The following is a 19,580-nucleotide window of genomic DNA, read 5'->3' as shown; positions in this document are numbered from 1 at the left end:
AGAGCAGAAACCAAGCCATGAGGTCAAAGGAATTGTCCGTAGAGCTCTGATACAGGATTGCGTCGAGGCACAGATCTGGGGAAGGGTACCAAAAAGATGTCTGCAGCATTGAAGATCCCCAAGAACACCGTAACCTCCATTCTTAAATGGAGGAACTTTGAACCACTAAGAGACTGCAGAGTTTGTCCTGGTCTAGGAAATCTGGGGAGAAGGGCTTTTATCAAGGAGGTGACCAAGAACCCGATGTTCAAACTGACAAAGCTCTAAAGTTCTCCCAGAAGGACAACCATCTCTGCATCAATCCATCTCTTTGTAGAGTGGCCAGATGGAAGCCACTCCACAGTAAAAGGCACATAACAGCCCAAAGGCACCTTTTTTATTTATTTAACTATATTAGAATGAGGCTGGAGCGTAACAAAATATGGACAAGTCAAGAAGTCTGAATACTTTCCGAAGGCACTGTAGTAAAACACTAGTAACTGACCAGGTTTTATGACATCACGTAGTAAGACTGTGGCCGTAACACTTCGTCAGTTAGGTCACGTGGTAAGACTGGGGCCGTAACACCTCGTCAGTTACGTCACGTAGTAAGACTGACGGCCGTAACACCTCGTCAGTTAGGTCACGTGGTAAGACTGTGGCCGTAACACCTCGTCAGTTACGTCACGTAGTAAGACTGGGGCCGTAACACCTCATCAGTTACGTCACGTAGTAAGACTGGCTGTAACACCTCGTCAGTTACGTTACTGGGGCGTCACGTGGTAAGACTGGGGCCGTAACACCTCGTCAGTTACGTCACGTGGTAAGACTGTGGCCGTAACACCTCATCGTTACGTCACGTGGTAAGACTGTTACACCTCGTTACGTCACGTGGCAAGACTGGGGCCGTAACACTTCGTCAGTTACGTCACGTGGTAAGACTGTGGCCGTAACACCTCATCAGTTACGTCACGTGGTAAGACTGTGGCCGTAACACCTCGTCAGTTACGTCACGTAGTAAGACTGGGGCCGTAACACCTCATCAGTTACGTCACGTAGTAAGACTGGCTGTAACACCTCGTCAGTTACGTCACGTGGTAAGACTGGGGCCGTAACACCTCGTCAGTTACGTCACGTGGCAAGACTGACGGCCGTAACACTTAAGACGTCAGTTACGTCACGTGGTAAGACTGACGGCCGTAACACCTCGTCAGTTACGTCACGTGGTAAGACTGACGGCCGTAACACCTCGTCAGTTACGTCACGTGGCAAGACTGACGGCCGTAACACCTCGTCAGTTACGTCACGTGGTAAGACTGTGGCCGTAACACCTCGTCAGTTACGTCACGTGGCAAGACTGACGGCCGTAACACCTCGTCAGTTACGCCACGTGGTAAGACTGGCCGTAACACCTCGTCAGTTACGTCACGTAGTAAGACTGGGGCCGTAACACCTCTCATGTATATTATTAAGAAATAATGAAGCTGGCCCAGAAACGGACAGCAACACGATCTTTCCTGGCTCAGACGAAAAGAATGTTCTATTTCAAAATATGAACGTGTCAACTGTCTATTTGATCAACTGACAGACGTTTGTACTCAACCAGGCAAGTTAAGGTCTCTTCATAGTCCTCAATGCCTGAACATATCCACAGTAATACGGTACCTTGAAGTATTCATACCCCTTGATGCCACATTTTGTTGTTACAGCCTGAATTCAGAATGGATTAAATATATTTTTTTCTCTCTCAACTATCGATACAAATCAAATGTTTTTGGTTGCATACACATATATTTAGCATATGTTTATTGCGGAATGCTTGTGTTCCTAGCTTCCGACAGTTCAGTAAATATCTAACAATACACAGGAATGTAAAAAAGAGAAATTAACGGAATAAAGAACTATTAGGTCGAGCAACTTCTGAGTCCGTTGTGTGTGTGGAAATGCTGTAGGATATAATGTGTATATGTACAGCAATAGTTTAATAGGATGGCATTGACTAAAATACAGTAAATACCAATACAAATGATTTAAACAGTATGTAAACATTAAAGTGACCCGTGTTCCCTTATTAAAGGGACCAGTGTGATTCCATGACTATGTACACAGGGCAGCAGCCTCTAAAGTGCAGGGTTGAGTAACCGGGTGGTAGCCGGCTTGTGACGGTGACTAAAGTTCAGGGCAGGATACTGTGTGGAGGCCAGCTAGTGGTGGCTATTTAACAGTCTGATGGCCTTGAGATAGAAGCTGTTTTTCAGTCTCTCGGTCCCAGCTTTGATGTACCTGTACTGACCTCGCCGTCTGGATGGTAGCGGGGTGAACAGGCTGTGGCTCGGGTGGTTGATTGCTTTCCTTTGACACTGGGTGCTGTAGATGTCCTGGAGGGCAGGCGGTGTGCACCCAGTTTCACATTGGGCCACCCTCTGGAGAGCCCAGCGGATGCTGACGGTGCAGGTGCCATACCAGGTGGTGATGCAGCCTGACAGGATGCTCTCAATGGTGCATCTGTAAAAGTTTTAGTCTTAGTGTGGTGAACCTGAGGCGGCCCCTGTCTGTGTTGGTGAACCATTTCAAGTTGTAGTGATGTGTATGCGTAGGAACTTGACGCTTTTCACCCTCCCACTTCGGCCCCATTGATGTGAATGGAGGCATTCTCCCTCTGCTGTCTCCTGAAGTCCACGATCAACTCCTTCGTTTTGTCGATGTCGAGGGAGAGGTTATTTCTCTGACACCACTCCGCCAGGGACCTCACCACTAGTTGTTGTTTGAACAGGGAATACAGGAAGGGGCAGAGTACGCACACAATACCCCATAATGATGAAGTGAAAACATATATATATATATTTTTTTGTGCAAATGTATTTATAAATGAAATACATAAATATCTTTGCCACATGTGTTGCAGTTTCACTTCAGTGCCTTGTTGCAAACAGGATGCATGTTTGAAATATTTTTTATTCTGTACAGGCTTCCTTCTTTTCAGTCTGTCAATTAGGTTAGTATTGTGGAGTAACTACAATGTTGTTGATCCATCCTCAGTTTTCTCAAATTACAGCCATTCAACTTTGTTTTAAAGTCACTATTGGCTTCATGGTGAAATCGGAGCACGCTGGGCTCGGCCGGGGCACGGCCGGGGCTCGGCCGGGGCACGGCTGATTACGCTGGGCTCAATAGGATGGCAGGTGGCCTAGCGGTTAGAGGGGCGGCAGGTGGCTTAGGGTGTTGGGCCAGTAACTGAAAGGTTACTAGATCGAATCCCCGAGCTGACAAGGTAAAAATCTGTCTTTCTGCCCCTGAACAAGGCAGTTAACCCACTGTTCCTAGGCTGTCATTGTAAATAAGAATTTGTTCTTAACTGACTTTAAAAAATATATATATAATAAAAAGGAGCACACTGGGCTCAGCAGAAGCTCCTACTAAGCCCGGTGTGCTCCTATTTTATTATATTTAGGAACAACAGATTTATGGTATTCTGAATAGCAGTCTTTTCAAAATATTTCCAAACTGATGGTTTGGTGTATAAATATAGACGATAGGCTACAATATTATGAAAAGTTAGTATTGATCATATTGAAAAATATTTATTGCCACTTACATTGTGTAGAGTTTTTTTGTGTGCCACTGTACCCTTTAAGCCCACCTGAGATAATATCACATATACAAAAATGTAATCTGTGTATGGTGCAAGGTTAATTTAACAGTAAAATAGACCAAAAATAGACGTGAGCTGTGAATGCCTGAAATATTTTTTTATCTTGTTGTAGTTTAAGTTATGTTTCTAACTGTGTGACTTTGACATGCTGGCACGACTGTTAGAAATGGAGAAAAAAAAACATTTTCAATTGGCAAGAAATAGTAGGTTAAAGATATAATAACCAGATGAATTGGTTGAAATGTTAAACTGCGGGATGTATTTGTTTTATCCACAGATGGAAGTGGGAATGTGGGTTTAGTAGATACCCAAGCTAAAGTGAAGGATTAAATTGAAGCCTCAGTGGGGAGGAAACTCCATCTTTGGCTCATTTATGTTGCTGAAGACTGCTGGAGGAATTGTTGCTTTCCATTGTCGTTTCTGTTGCCCTTTGCATTCAGTAGCATCTATGAATGACATTAATAATAGTATTGACGTCAAACCAAGGACACGGGGGGCTCCTCATGTTGTGAGATTCTCACTAGTGTTTTACAGAACTGCTTCTGAGAGATTAGGATCAGGACATGCAATTGTTACAGTAAGCGACTGTAACATAGTGGATGACTGCAGTGTAGCTGTTATTAGGAGGACATGTTGCATGGGTTGCTAAGGCATCAGAATATGTAAGTGTGTTATATTACATTTAAACTCAGCAACAACAACAAAAAAGTCCTGCATTTATTTTCAACAAACTTAACATGTGTAGATATTTGTATGAATATAACAAGATTCAACAACTGAGACATAAACTGAACAGGTTCCACAGACATGTGACCAACAGAAATGGAATAATGCGTCCCTGAACAAAGGGGGGAGGGGCAAAATCAAAATAACAATCAGTATCTGGTGTGGCCATCAGCTGCATTAAGTACTGCAGTGCATCTCCTACTTGTGGACAGGACGATATTTGCCAGTTATTGCTGTGAGATGTTACCCCAGTCTTTCACCAAGCACCTGCAATTTCCCAGACATTTCTGGTGGGCATGGCCCTAAAAAAACGGTGTTTTTGGACACTGATTTGGCCAATTTTTTTATACCTTTATTTAACTAGGCAAGTCAGTTAAGAACACATTCTTATTTTCAATGACGGCCTAGGAACAGTGGGTTAACTGCCTGTTCAGGGGCAGAATGACAGATTTGTACCTTGTCAGATCGGGGGTTTTGAACTTGCAACCTTCCGGCTACTAGTCCAATGCTCGAACTACCCTACCTGCCCCAATGCATAGTGACAACTGTTAAGTTTGGTGGAGGTGGAATAATGGTCTGGGGCTGTTTTCATGGTTCGGGCTAGGCACCATTGTTCCAGTGAAGGGAATGCTTAACCCTACAGCATGCAATGACATAGATTATTCTGTGCTTCCAATTTTGTGGCAACTGGCCCTTTTCATGTTTCAATATGACAATGCCCCCATGCACAAAGTGACGTCCATACAGAAATGGTTTGTCGAGATTGGTGTGGAAGAACTTGACTGGCCTGCACAGAGCCCTGACCACAACACCCATCGAACACCTTTGGGATGAATTGGAACGCCTACTGCCAGCCAGGCCTTAATGCCCAATATCAGAGCCCGACCTCACTAATGCTCTTGTGGCTGAATGGAAGCAAGTCCCTGCAGCAATGCTCGCAACATCTAGTGGAAAGCCTTCCCAGAAGAGAGGAGGCTGTTATAGCAGCAATGTTCCAACATCTAGTGGAAAGCCTTCCCAGAAGAGTGGAGGCTGTTATAGCAGCAAAGGGGGACCAACTCCATATTAATGCCCATGATTTTGGAGTGAGATGTTTGACCAAGCAGGTGTCCACATCATTTTGTAGTGTAGGCCTGCAGGGTACCTGGTCTGCACACAAATGTAGGCATATAAATCTGATTATTTGGAGATCTGATAGTATATCTGATTGGCTTAACGCACCACCATTAATGAGCTGTGGAGCTTCTCAAATGAATGTTTTCTTCACCTCAAACAGCATGTAAAGTCTGTTTTTACATCCATTGAGTATGGCAATAGATCCTCAATCCTTCCAGCTCTCTCCCTTTCGATAACCACTCAGCAAGAAAGGGGAAAAATGCTCTGATCTAGTGAAAATATAAAATAAGCCTGCCTGATTACTGCTTATACCTTGCGCAAATAACCTAGAGCTGTGTCTCTGTCCCAAGCTCACTGGTGCAGGTAACTGAGGGCCCAGAATATTTGTAAGTTTATTAGTGCGAGGGCAGTACCCAAGTTGATAGTTGTTACCATAGTTGGATACAGACAGGACATGCATAGCCAATGTGATGTATAGGATATTTATTTTTGTCATTATGCAATGTGTTTTATTTTGGTTAATCACATGACAATGGTTTTGAGGTACAAAGACGTTATAAATTAAATGAAGCTGTTCCACCAATGTGCATATGAAAACAATAACTGGCACACAGATCATAACAAATTGTAAGATAAATTGGCATTCCACATGAAATGTTGCCAACTCCTCGTGTAGCCTCTTCCCGGCGACTTCAGGAGAGTCGAAAGACCGTATGAGTGGGAGGAGAATGGTCAGGTTCATGTTTTTTCTTCCTCTTCTGGTTATCTTGATCTCTGGCTCCCTCTTGAATCATTTGTCTTATTTCATCAAACAATTTTGTATAAAGCATCAGACAAGCAGATTGTTGATTTTATTGAAATACATCAATTGGTCGAAGGAACAGACGATTTTCGGTTGACCCAAGATTGTTTTTAGTCGGGGACAGCCCTAATTGTAAGTGTTGGAGCCTGTATGGGCAATGTTTTGTGAACAGTCATGAATAGTTTCTACATTTATACATGACGTGTCACATTATTTAAGTGTGTTAACTTCCGTGTGATATGATGAGCAGTGAGCTAACAACACATCCAGACAGCTCTAGTAATGAATCAGGAAGTGGACAGACAGCTCTAGTAATGAATCAGGAAGTGGACAGACGGCTCTAGTAATGAATCAGGAAGTGGAACAGGCTCTTTGGTCTTCGTGCTATAAAGGGGCTGATACAGAGTTGATCCTTTCAATCACCTGAGACACATTTGACTGAAGTACCGAATGTAACAAAAATTATAGTACTGAACCGGGGGTTTATTTGTATTGAAAAAGTACAGAAGTTTCGGTATTCCATGCAACACTACCCGATGGCCCATTCAACACGTCGACAACATCTACTGTACATAGGAACTGACTGCATATCAAGCACAGTCAAGCCAGTACACAGGGACTGACTGCATATCAAGCCCAGTCAAGCCAGTACGCAGGGACTGACTGCATATCAAGCCCAGTCAAGCCAGTACGCAGGGACTGACTGCATATCAAGCCCAGTCAAGCCAGTACGCAGGGACTGACTGCATATCAAGCCCAGTCAAGCCAGTACACAGGGACTGACTGCATATCAAGCCCAGTCAAGCCAGTACACAGGGACTGACTGCATATCAAGCACAAGCCAGTACACAGGGACTGACTGCATATCAAGCACAAGCCAGTACACAGGGACTGACTGCATATCAAGCACAAGCCAGTACACAGGGACTGACTGCATATCAAGCACAAGCCAGTACACAGGGACTGACTGCATATCAAGCACAAGCCAGTACACAGGGACTGACTGCATATCAAGCACAAGCCAGTACACAGGGACTGACTGCATATCAAGCACAAGCCAGTACATGGGGACTGACTGCATATCAAGCCCAGTCAAGCCAATACAGTGTTGTCTTACTCTGTAGATTGGGAGGGAAGTTTCTTAGGCAGGCTCCTTGTTTAGGACTCTTAATCTCATTAGATGCAGAGCACAGGCCAAATTGAATTACTTATCTTCTGCTCTCTTTTCCTGCCTACACTGTCCTAAACACCAAACTATACTCTCCTCCTGGCCTAAACACAGAGCTCCTCTCCTCCTGGCCTAAACACAGAGCTCCTCTCCTCCTGGCCTAAACACAGAGCTCCTCTCCTCCTGACCTAAACACAGAGCTCCTCTCCTCCTGACCTAAACACAGAGCTCCTCTCCTCCTGACCTAAACACAGAGCTCCTCTCCTCCTGACCTAAACACAGAGCTCCTCTCCTCCTGGCCAGAACACAGAGCTCCTCTCCTTTCCCTGCCTGACTAGAGCGACAGGTTTATTTTAGGGTCCAGTGAAGGAGAGGGTTGCCTTGTAACCTAGCATCATACAGCACAGCCCTATATCTGATGGTCTGAGCCCAGGCGACGCTATATCTGACTACAGCATCTGACGCTGTCAATATCTAAACTGACTCTTTTTACTGAGACGCTGACTCATGACTCACTGACTCTACTGAGATGTAGACTCATGACTCACTGACTCTTTACTGAGATGCTGACTCATGACTCACTGACTCTTTTGGACCCTCCCATAATCTATACATAGTTTCCACATGTAAGGCACAGCAATATATGTATTGGGTGGTGTGTGAGTCTTACCAGTGTTCCTATCTAACCTGGTGTGTGTGTTACCAGTGTTCCTATCTACTGTAACCTGATGTCCTGGTGTATGTGTGTTACCAGTGTTCCTATCTACTGTAACCTGGTATGTGTCTCTCTCCTGCAGGTTGCAGCCAACACCCCCAGTATGTACTCTCAGGAACTCTTCCAGCTCTCCCAGTATCTGCAGGTATGGAATAACACTGACATCTACTGGCCAGGCAGTGCGACTACACTCTACTGCCTGTTGCATGGATTCAGTCTTACTGTGTAACTGTGGTCTTGACTGTTAAAATTATATGGGACATTGAAGATTTGAACCATGTACTTCGCTCTCTCATATGTCTTATACTACATGTTATTGGTGTAATGTTTACAGTCTAACGTCGTCTCGTGCTATGTCATGTTTACGGTCTAACGTCGTCTCGTGCTACGTCATGTTTACAGTCTAACGTCGTCTCATGCTATGTCATGTTTACAGTCTGTCGTCTCATGCTATGTCATGTTTACAGTCTAACGTCGTCTCATGCTATGTCATGTTTACAGTCTGTCGTCTCATGCTATGTCATGTTTACAGTCTAACGTCGTCTCGTGCTATGTCATGTTTACAGTCTAACGTCGTCTCGTGCTATGTCATGTTTACAGTCTAACGTCGTCTCGTGCTATGTCATGTTTACAGTCTGTAGTCTCTCGTGCTATGTCATGTTTACAGTCTGTCGTCTCACTATGTCATGTTTACAGTCTAACGTCTCTCATGCTATCATGTTTACAGTCTAACGTCGTCTCGTGCTATGTCATGTTTACAGTCTGTCGTCTCGTGCTATGTCATGTTTACAGTCTAACGTCGTCTCGTGCTATGTCATGTTTACAGTCTAACGTTGTCTCGTGCTATGTCATGTTTACGGTCTAACGCCGTCTCGTGCTATGTCATGTTTACGGTCTAACGTCGTCTCATGCTATGTCATGTTTGCGGTCTAACGTCATCTCGTGCTATGTCATGTTTACGGTCTAACGTCGTCTCGTGCTATGTCATGTTTACGGTCTAACGTCGTCTCATGCTATGTCATGTTTACGGTCTAACGTCGTTAGAAAATAATTGGATGACTGATAATAGATGCTACTTGAGCATCCAACTGAATGCTGATGGATTTCGTATTCTCTCCCTCTTATTCCTCCTCTTATTCCTCTTCCTCCTCCTCTTCTCCCTCCTCTTCCTCCTCCTCTCTTCTTCCTCCTCCTCTCCCTCCCCCTCCCTCCCTCCTCTCTCCCTCCCCCTGGCAGGAGGCCCTACACAGGGAGCAGATGTTGGAACAGAAGTTGGCAACGCTGCAACGCCTACTGGCCACCACACAGGAGGCTTCAGAGAGCAGCTGGCAGGTAGTTACTATACACTACCACCCTAACCCTACTGGCCACCACACAGGAGGCTTCAGAGAGCAGGTAGTTACTATACACTACCACCCTAATCCTACTGGCCACCACACTGGAGGCTTCAGAGAGCAGGTAGTTACTATACACTACCACCCTAATCCTACTGGCCACCACACAGGAGGCTTCAGAGAGCAGCTGGCAGGTAGTTACTATACACTACCACCCTAACCCTACTGGCCACCACACAGGAGGCTTCAGAGAGCAGCTGGCAGGTAGTTACTATACACTACCACCCTAACCCTACTGGCCACCACACAGGAGGCTTCAGAGAGCATAGTTTACTATACACTACCACCCTAACCCTACTGGCCACCACACAGGAGGCTTCAGAGAGCAGGTAGTTACTCATGCTACTACCACCCTAACCCTACTGGCCACCACACAGGAGGCTTCAGAGCAGCTGGCATGTTACTATACACTACCACCCTAACCCTACTGGCCACCACACAGGAGGCTTCAGAGTCAGCTGGCAGGTAGTTACTATACACTACCACCCTAACCCTACTGGCCACCACACAGGAGGCTTCAGAGTCAGGTAGTTACCATACACTACCACCCTAACCCTACTGGCCACCACACAGGAGGCTTCAGAGAGCAGCTGGCAGGTAGTTACTATACACTACCACCCTAACCCTACTGGCCACCACACAGGAGGCTTCAGAGAGCAGGTAGTTACCATACACTACCACCCTAACCCTACTGGCCACCACACAGGAGGCTTCAGAGAGGTCAGCTGGCAGGTAGTTACTATACACTGCCACCCTAACCCTACTGGCCACCACACAGGAGGCTTCAGAGAGCAGGTAGTTACCATACACTACCACCCTAACCCTACTGGCCACCACACAGGAGGCTTCAGAGAGCAGCTGGCAGGTGGTTACTATACACTACCACCCTAACCCTACTGGCCACCACACAGGAGGCTTCAGAGACGCAGCTGGCAATAATTGTTACTATACACTACCACCCTAACCCTACTGGCCACCACACAGGAGGCTTCAGGATTTCGCAGGTAGTTACTATATTCACTACCACCCTTCCTAACCCTACTGGCCACCACACAGGAGGCTTCAGAGAGCAGGTAGTTACTATACACTACCACCCTAACCCTACTGGCCACCACACAGGAGGCTTCAGAGAGCAGGTAGTTACTATACACTACCACCTCTAACCCTACTGGCCACCACACAGGAGGCTTCAGAGAGCAGGTAGTTACTATACACTACCACCCTAACCCTACTGGCCACCACACAGGAGGCTTCAGAGAGCAGCTGGCAGGTAGTTACTATACACTACCACCCTAACCCTACTGGCCACCACACTGGAGGCTTCAGAGAGCAGCTGGCAGGTAGTTACTATACACTACCACCCTAACCCTACTGGCCACCACACAGGAGGCTTCAGAGAGCAGCTGGCAGGTAGTTACTATACACTACCACCCTAACCCTACTGGCCACCACACAGGAGGCTTCAGAGAGCAGGTAGTTACTATACACTACCACCCTAACCCTACTGGCCACCACACAGGAGGCTTCAGAGAGCAGCTGGCAGGTAGTTACTATACACTACCACCCTAATCCTACTGGCCACCACACAGGAGGCTTCAGAGAGCAGCTGGCAGGTAGTTACTATACACTACCACCCTAATCCTACTGGCCACCACACTGGAGGCTTCAGAGAGCAGGGCAGGTAGTTACTATACACTACCACCCTAACCCTACTGGCCACCACACAGAGGCTTCAGACAGCAGCTGGCAGGTAGTTACTATACACTACCACCCTAACCCTACTGGCCACCACACAGGAGGCTTCAGAGAGCAGCTAGCAGGTAGTTACTATACACTACCACCCTAACCCTACTGGCCACCACACAGGAGGCTTCAGAGAGCAGCTAGCAGGTACCAAATACACAATTCCACAATCCTAAAGTATTTATATGTTTTATTTCCAGATAAAAGGTTAATATGTGGTCTAATAGCCCTTTGTCAAGCCTTCTGAACCACTTCACTTTCTACAACACTCCCTCCATATAATGGATAATGGCTTTTACTGACTGACTGCTAGAGTACCAGCAGAAAATATTCACTCTGCTTGACTTTCCCCACATTGGGGAGGCAGGGTAGCCTAGTGGTTAGAGCGTTGGACTAGTAACTGGAAGGTTGCAAGTTCAAACCCCCGAGCTGACAAGGTACAAATCTGTCGTTCTGCCCCTGAACAGGCAGTTAACCCACTGTTCCTAGGCCGTCATTGAAAATAAGAATTTGTTCTTAACTGATTTGCCTAGTTAAATAAAGATCAAATAAATTGTGTTGTTACAGCCTGAATTTAACATGGATTATATTTAGATTGTTTTTGTCACACAATACCCCACAATGTGTAAGTGGAGTTATGTTTTTCAGTATTTTACAAATTAATAAAAAGTTAATGTTTTGAGTCTAAGTATTCAACCACTTTGTTATGTCAAGCCGACATAAGTTCAGGTGTATAAATGTGCTTAACAAGTCACATAATAAGTTGCATGGACTCACTCTGTGTGCAATAATAGTGTTTAATGTGATTTCTGAATGACTACCTCATCTCTGTACCCCCACACATACAATTATCTGTATGGTCCCTCATCTCTGTACCCCACACATACAATTATCTGTACGGTCCCTCATCTCTGTACCCCACACATACAATTATCTGTACGGTCCCTCATCTCTGTACCCCACACATACAATTATCTGTATTATCTCTGTACCCAACACATACAATTATCTGTACGGTCCCTCATCTCTGTACCCCACACATACAATTATCTGTACGGTCCCTCATCTCTGTACCCCACACATACAATTATCTGTACGGTCCCTCATCTCTGTACCCCACACATACAATTATCTGTACGGTCCCTCATCTCTGTACCCAACACATACAATTATCTGTACGGTCCCTCATCTCTGTACCCCACACATACAATTATCTGTACGGTCCCTCATCTCTGTACCCCACACATACAATTATCTGTACGGTCCCTCATCTCTGTACCCCACACATACAATTATCTGTACGGTCCCTCATCTCTGTACCCAACACATACAATTATCTGTAAGGTCCCTCATCTCTGTACCCCCACACATACAATTATCTGTACGGTCCCTCATCTCTGTACCCCCACACATACAATTATCTGTACGGTCCCTCAGTCCAGCAGTGAATTTCAAACACAGATTCAACCATAAAAAACAGGGGTGTTTTCCAATGCCTTGCAAAGAAAGGCCCCTATTGGTAGATGGGTAAATATTTTTTTAAAGCTGGTATTAAATATCCCTTTGAGCATGGTTAAGTTATTAATTACACTTTGTATGGTGTTACAATACACCCAGTCACTACAAAGATACAGGCGTCCTTCCTAACTCAGTTGCCGGAGAGGAAGGAAACCACTCAGGGATTTCACCATGAGGCCAATGGTGACTTTAAAACAGTCACAGAGTTTAATGTCTGTGATAGGATAAAAACTGAGGATGGACCAACATCATTGTAGTTACTCCACAATAATAATATAAATGACGGAGGGAATAGAAGGAAGTCTGTACAGAATAAAAACATTCTGAAACATGCTTCCTGTTTGAAACTAGGCACTGGAGTAGTACTGAAAAACATGTGGCAAAGCCATTTAACTTTCTGTCCTGAATGAAAAGTGTAGTGTTTGAGGCAAATCCAATACAACACATTACTGAGTACCACTCTCCATATTTTCAAGCATAGTGGTGGCTGCATCATGTTATGGGTATACTTGTAATGGTTAAGGACTGGGAAGTTTTTCAGGATAAAAAAGAAACGGAATGGAACTAAGCACAGGCAAAACCCTGGAGGAAAACCTGGGTTCAGTCTGCTTTCCACCAGACACTGGGAGATGAATTTACCTTTCAGCAGGACAATAACCTAAAACACAAGGCCAAATCTACACGGGAGTAGCTTACCAAGTTCCTGAGTTCCTGTTCCTGAGTGGCCGAGTTACAGTTTTGACTTAAATCTGCTTGAAGATCTATGGCAAGACCTGACAATGGTTGTCTATCAATGATCAACAACCAATTTGACAGGGCTTGAAGAATTTTTAAAAAGAATAATGGGCTAATGTGGCACAATCCAGGTGTGTAAAGCTCTTAGAGACCTAACCGAGTAAGACTCACAGCTGTCATCTCTGCCAAAGGTGATTCTAACATGTATTGACTCAGGTGTGGATACTTATGTAAATTATATTTATGTATTTTCATTTTCAATAAATTAGCTAACATTTCAAAAAACGTGTTTTTACTTTGTCATTGTGGTGTATTGTGTGCAGATGGGTGAGAAAATAATCCATTTTGAATTCAGTCTGTAATACAGTACTTCCTGAAGGCACTGTCTGTGAAACGTGTCGGTTATGTTGTCTGTCTATTCTGACTGGTTTATGTTGTATTGACCTGTGTCTGTCTCTTCTAGGCGTTGATAGATGAGGACCGGCTTCTCTCCAGACTAGAGGTGATGGGCAACCAGCTACAGTCCTACTCTAAAGTAAGAACATTTAAATGATATACTGAAAAAATATATAAATGCAACATGTAAAGTGTTGGTCCCATGTTTCATGAGCTGAAATAAAAGATTCCCGAAATGTTCCATAGGCACAAAAAGCTTATTTCTCGCTAATTTTGTGCACAAATTTGTTTGCATCCTTGTTAGTGAGCGTTTCTCCTTTGCCAAAATAATCCATCCACCTGACAGGTGTGGCATATCACGAAGCTGATTAAACAGCGTGATCATTACACAGGTGCACCTTGTGCTTGGGGCAATAAAGGGCCACTCTAAAACACAATGCCGCAGATGTTTCAAGTTTTGTGGGAGCGTGGAGTTGGCATGCTGACTGCAGGAATGTCCACCAGAGCTGTTGCCAGAGACTTGAATATTAATTTCTCTACCATAAGCCGCCTCGCATCATTTTAGAATTTGGCACTACGTGTAACCAGTCCAGGTTAGGACCTCCACATCCGGCTACTTCACCTGCGGCATCGTCTGAGACGAGCCATCCAGACAGCTGATGAAACTCGGGGTTTGCACAACCGAAGAATTTCTGCACAGATTGTCAGAAACCGTCTTAGGAAAGCTCATCTGCCTGCTTGTCCTCACCAGGGCCTTGACCTGACTGCAATTCGATGTTGTAACCAACTTCAGTGGGCAAATGCTCACCTACGATGGCCACTGGCATGCTTGAGAAGTGTGGTCTTCACAGATGAATCCCAGTTTCAACTATACTGGGCAGATGGCAGACAGCGTGTGGGTGAACGAGCGCTGATGTCAACTTTGTGAACTTGGGTTATGGTGTGAGCAGCCATAAGATACAGACAACAAACCTCATTGTATTTTATCAGTGGCAAATTGAATGCACAGATATACCGTGACGATATCCTGAGGCCCATTGTCATGCCATTCATCCACCGCCATCACCTCACGTTTCAGCAGGATAATACACAGTCCCCATTTCGCAAGGATCTGTTCACAATTCCTGGAAGCTGAAAATGTCCCAGTTCTTCCATGGCCTGCATACTCACCAGACATGTCACTCATTGAGCATGTAGTTTTTTAATTGTACCTTTATTTAACCAGGGTAGGCCAGTTGAGAACAAGTTATCATTTACAATTGTGACCTGGCCAAGATAAAGCAAAGCAGTGCGACACAAACACCAGAGTTACACATAAACAAACACAGTCAATAATATGGTAGAATGTCTATATACAGTGTGTGCAAAAGGCATGAGGAGGTGGGCAATAAATAGGCCATAGGAGTCAATAATTACAATTTAGCAAATTAACACTGGAGTGACAAATGAGCAGATGGTGATGTGCAAGTAGAGCTACTGGTGTGCAAAAGAGCAGAAAAGTAAAAAACAATATGGGGATGAGGTAGGTTGATTGAGTGGGCTATTTACAGATGGGCTACGTACAGCTGCAGCGATCGGTTAGCTGCTCAGATAGCTGATGTTTAAAGTTAGTGAGGGAAATAGTCCCCGGCTTCAGCGATTTAAAAAAAAAAATAATAATAATAATAATTTACAATTAATTTGGGATGCTCTGGATCGACGTGTTATAGTTCCCGACAATATCCAGCAATGTGACACAATCAATACCGACTGGTGACAAATGGTGGTCTCACTGGTTCTGATCCACACCCCTACCTTTTTGTTAAAGGGATCTGTGACCAACAGATGCATATCTGTATTCCCAGTCATGTGAAATCCATAGATTAGGGCCTTAATGAACACATTTCAATTGACTGATTTCCTCAAATGACCTGTAAATTGTTGCATGTTGCGTTTTATATCTTTGTTCAGTGTAAATACCTACTCTAAAGTAAGAAAATATGAATGATAAATCCCAACTCTAAAGAACATTTTAAAGTAGGAAAAAGTTGAGTATTTGGTCCTGTATTCATAGCACGTACTGATGACATCAAGCTTGTGACTCTACACACTAGTTGGCTACTTTAGTTGTTTGTTTTGTGCTTAATTGAAATGAATGGTAAATAAGTTACACGCACAAATATCATACCCCCAAGACATGCTAACCTCTCACCATTACAAGAACAGGGGAGGTTAGCATTTTATATCATACCCCCAAGGCATGCTAACCTCTCACCATTACAATAACAGGGGAGGTTAGCATTTTATATCATACCCCAAAGACATGCTAACCTCTCACCATTACAATAACAGGGGAGGTTAGCATTTTATATCATACCCCCAAGACATGCTAACCTCTCACCATTACAATAACAGGGGAGGTTAGAATTTTATAATATACCCCCAAGACATGCTAACCTCTCACCATTACAATAACAGGGGAGGTTAGAATTCTATATCATACCCCCAAGGCATGCTAACCTCTCACCATTACAATAACAGGGGAGGTTAGCATTTTTGGGGAGGCATGCTATATGGGGGCTCCCGAGTGGTGCAGCGGTCTAAGGCACTGCATCTCAGTGCAGGAGGCGTCACTACAGAACCTGGTTTGATTCCAGGCTGTATCACAACCTGCCCTGATTGGGAGTCCCATAGAGCGGCGCACAATTGGACCAGCGTCGGCCGGGGTAGGCCGTCAATGTAAAGAAGAATCTGTTCTTTACTGACTTGTTAAATAAAGATTAAATCAAATAAAGAACACCAAATATGTGCGTCTAATTTATTTACCATTAATCTCTATTGGTCACGACATAATCTGAAACACAACCAAAACAAACAGCAAATGCATCCACCATGTTTGCGTGCTATGAACATGGCACCAAATACAACCTTCTGTCTACTTTAATACACATATAAGTGAATGTGTCCCGAATAGTTTTGGTCCCCAAAATGGGGGGATTATGTACACAAAAATGATGTAATTTCTAAACGGTTCACCCGTTATGGATGAAAATACCCTCAAATTAAAGCTGACAGTATGCACTTTGACCTCATAGTCAAATCCAAAGTGCTGGAATACAGAGCCAAAACAACAACATGATGTGTCACTGTCCCAATACTTTCGTAGTTCACTGTATTTATCTATTGACATTCTAATAGACATGCATGTTTACTTCTTTTTCTGGATTTGGGTCAATACTTTCCTCTGACCATGGGAACTGATGGTCACTTTACATGGTCAGAAAAATTAATGACCCTATGGCTGTGTGTTAGTCTAAGCACTAGACAGCCCCTCCCTTCTCTCGCTTACCTCTGTCTCTCTCTCCCCCCTCCCCCTCTAAAGAACCAAACCGAGGATGGGATGCGTAACGAGCTGGTAGCCCTGCAGGAAGACAAACACAACTATGAGACCACGGCCAAAGAGTCCCTGAGGAAGGTCCTACAAGAGAAGATAGAGGTGGTCAGGAAGCTGTCAGAGGTCGAGGTGAGACGGGTCTTCCTGTGCAATAGGGTTAGCGTTAAGGATAGGTAGATGTGGTCAGGAAGAGGTCAGAGGTCGAGGTGAGACTCCGGGGCTGGGTGACGTGTGTGTGTGTGGGGAGGATGAACGTGCTGCTATCTCACCTGTTGTCGTTCCAGAGATCTCTGAGTAACACGGAGGATGAGTGTACTCATCTGAAGGAGATGAACGAGAGGAACCAGGAGGAGCTCAGAGAACTGGCTAATAAATACAACGGGGCCATCAACGAGATCAAGGACCTCACTGACAAGATAAAGGTACAGTAGGTGGAAGTGGTTGGTGGGGGGGCAGGTTGGAGGGGAGAGGGAGGGCACAGGTTGGAGGGGAGGAGACTGGTTGGGGGAGAAGGGGGAGCACTGGTTGGTGAGGGGTTGGAGGGGAGAAGGAGGAGCACAGGTTGGAGGGGAGGAGACTGGTTGGGGGAGAAGGGGGGCAGGTTTGAGGGGAGAGGGGGCACTGTTTGGGGGGGGCAGGTTGGACAGGTTTTTTGGGGGGTTGGAGATGGGGGTACAGGTTTTGGGAAGGGTGGAGAGGGGGTGCAGGTTTTGGGGGTGGAGAGGGGGTACAGGTTTTGGGGGTGGAGAGGGGGTACAGGTTTTGGGGGGTGGAGAGGGGGGGTACAGGTTTTGGGGGGTGGAGGGGGGGTACAGGTTTTTGGGGGGTTGGAGAGGAGGGTTCAGGTTTTGGGGGGTTGGAGAGGGGGTACAGGTTTTGGGGGGTTGGAGAGGGGGTACAGGTTTTGGGGGGTTGGAGAGGGGGTACAGATTGGAGAGGGGGTGGAGAGGTTTTGGGGGAGAGGGGGCGGACAGGTTTTGGGGGTACAGGTTGGAGAGGCTTTAAGATCAGATTTCTATCTATTGTCTGACCACCAGCACATACATCAGATTCTCCATTGCACACGTTAACATGCCCACAACTTTCCCTGTGTGTGTGTCCCCCTTTGTCCCTGTGCGTGTGTGTAGCTGGCAGAGGGTCGTCAGGAGGAGTTGACTCAGAGGGGTCAGATGGAGAAGAAGGAACTGCAGCTTTGTATTGATGAGCTGGAGGAGAAGGAACAGGCTCTACAGGCCCGTATCGAGGCCTTACAGGCTGATAATGACTTCACTAATGAACGCCTCACTGCCCTGCAAGGTTAGTAACGTAGAGACACACCTTTGCGGCGTGTGTTATAACAGGCCAGATTTAGGACTCTTGTGTTTGGTCAAAGCCCTCTGGAGTGCATGGTTTATCCATACATTATGAATCAGAATACCTGTATTTCTCTGCTGCTGAACTGTCATTGTCGGGGGTGAAGTGTTGATCCCAACCCCGGTGGGGGACACTGGGGACCTAGGCTTGCATGCATGGTACTCAATAAAATAGAATAAAATAATTTAAGTTGACATTTGGTCACTCTAGCCTTAACGCTAACCCTATTGCACAGGAAGACCTGTCTCTCCTCTGACCTCTTTCTGACCACCTCTACCACTGCACCACCCGGGAGGCCCCCCCAAGAACAATTTAAGTTGACCTTCGGTCACTCCAGTCCATGTCCTCCAAGAACAATTTAAGTTGACCTTCGGTCACTCCAGTCCATGTCCTCAAAGGACAATTTAAGTTGACCTTCGGTCACTCCAGTCCATGTCCTCAAAGGACAATTTAAGTTGACCTTCGGTCACTCCAGTCCATGTCCTCAAAGGACAATTTAAGTTGACCTTCGGTCACTCCAGTCCATGTCCTCCAAGAACAATTTAAGTTGACCTTCGGTCACTCCAGTCCATGTCCTCCAAGAACAATTTAAGTTGACCTTCGGTCACTCCAGTCCATGTCCTCAAAGGACAATTTAAGTTGACCTTCGGTCACTCCAGTCCATGTCCTCAAAGGACAATTTAAGTTGACCTTCGGTCACTCCAGTCCATGTCCTCAAAGGACAATTTAAGTTGACCTTCGGTCACTCCAGTCCATGTCCTCAAAGGACAATTTAAGTTGACCTTCGGTCACTCCAGTCCATGTCCTCAAAGGACAATTTAAGTTGACCTTCGGTCACTCCAGTCCATGTCCTCCAAGAACAATTTAAGTTGACCTTCGGTCACTCCAGTCCATGTCCTCAAAGGACAAT

At 45.3% G+C, this 19,580-nt stretch overlaps 1 protein-coding gene across 14 annotated transcripts in view; it reads left to right on the top strand.

Moving 5' to 3' along the window:
- Positions 1-19,580, top strand: part of slmapa (sarcolemma associated protein a) — a 128,734-nt gene that overhangs the window by 54,110 nt on the left and 55,044 nt on the right. For 13 of the 14 annotated variants that reach the window (XM_042324954.1, XM_042324951.1, XM_042324952.1 and 10 more), the window contains 6 exons: positions 8,241-8,303; positions 9,395-9,490; positions 14,012-14,083; positions 17,306-17,446; positions 17,602-17,739; positions 18,445-18,613. In XM_042324954.1, the coding sequence (XP_042180888.1) occupies positions 8,241-8,303; positions 9,395-9,490; positions 14,012-14,083; positions 17,306-17,446; positions 17,602-17,739; positions 18,445-18,613 (679 nt within the window). Of the gene's footprint in view, positions 1-8,240; positions 8,304-9,394; positions 9,491-11,104; positions 11,166-14,011; positions 14,084-17,305; positions 17,447-17,601; positions 17,740-18,444; positions 18,614-19,580 lie in introns of those variants that run through there. The other variant, XM_042324960.1, reaches the window with a different exon arrangement.

Source organism: Oncorhynchus tshawytscha, linkage group LG07 (assembly GCF_018296145.1).
Source record: "Oncorhynchus tshawytscha isolate Ot180627B linkage group LG07, Otsh_v2.0, whole genome shotgun sequence".
NCBI lineage: Eukaryota > Metazoa > Chordata > Actinopteri > Salmoniformes > Salmonidae > Oncorhynchus > Oncorhynchus tshawytscha.
This window is presented reverse-complemented; position numbering and strand designations above follow the sequence as displayed.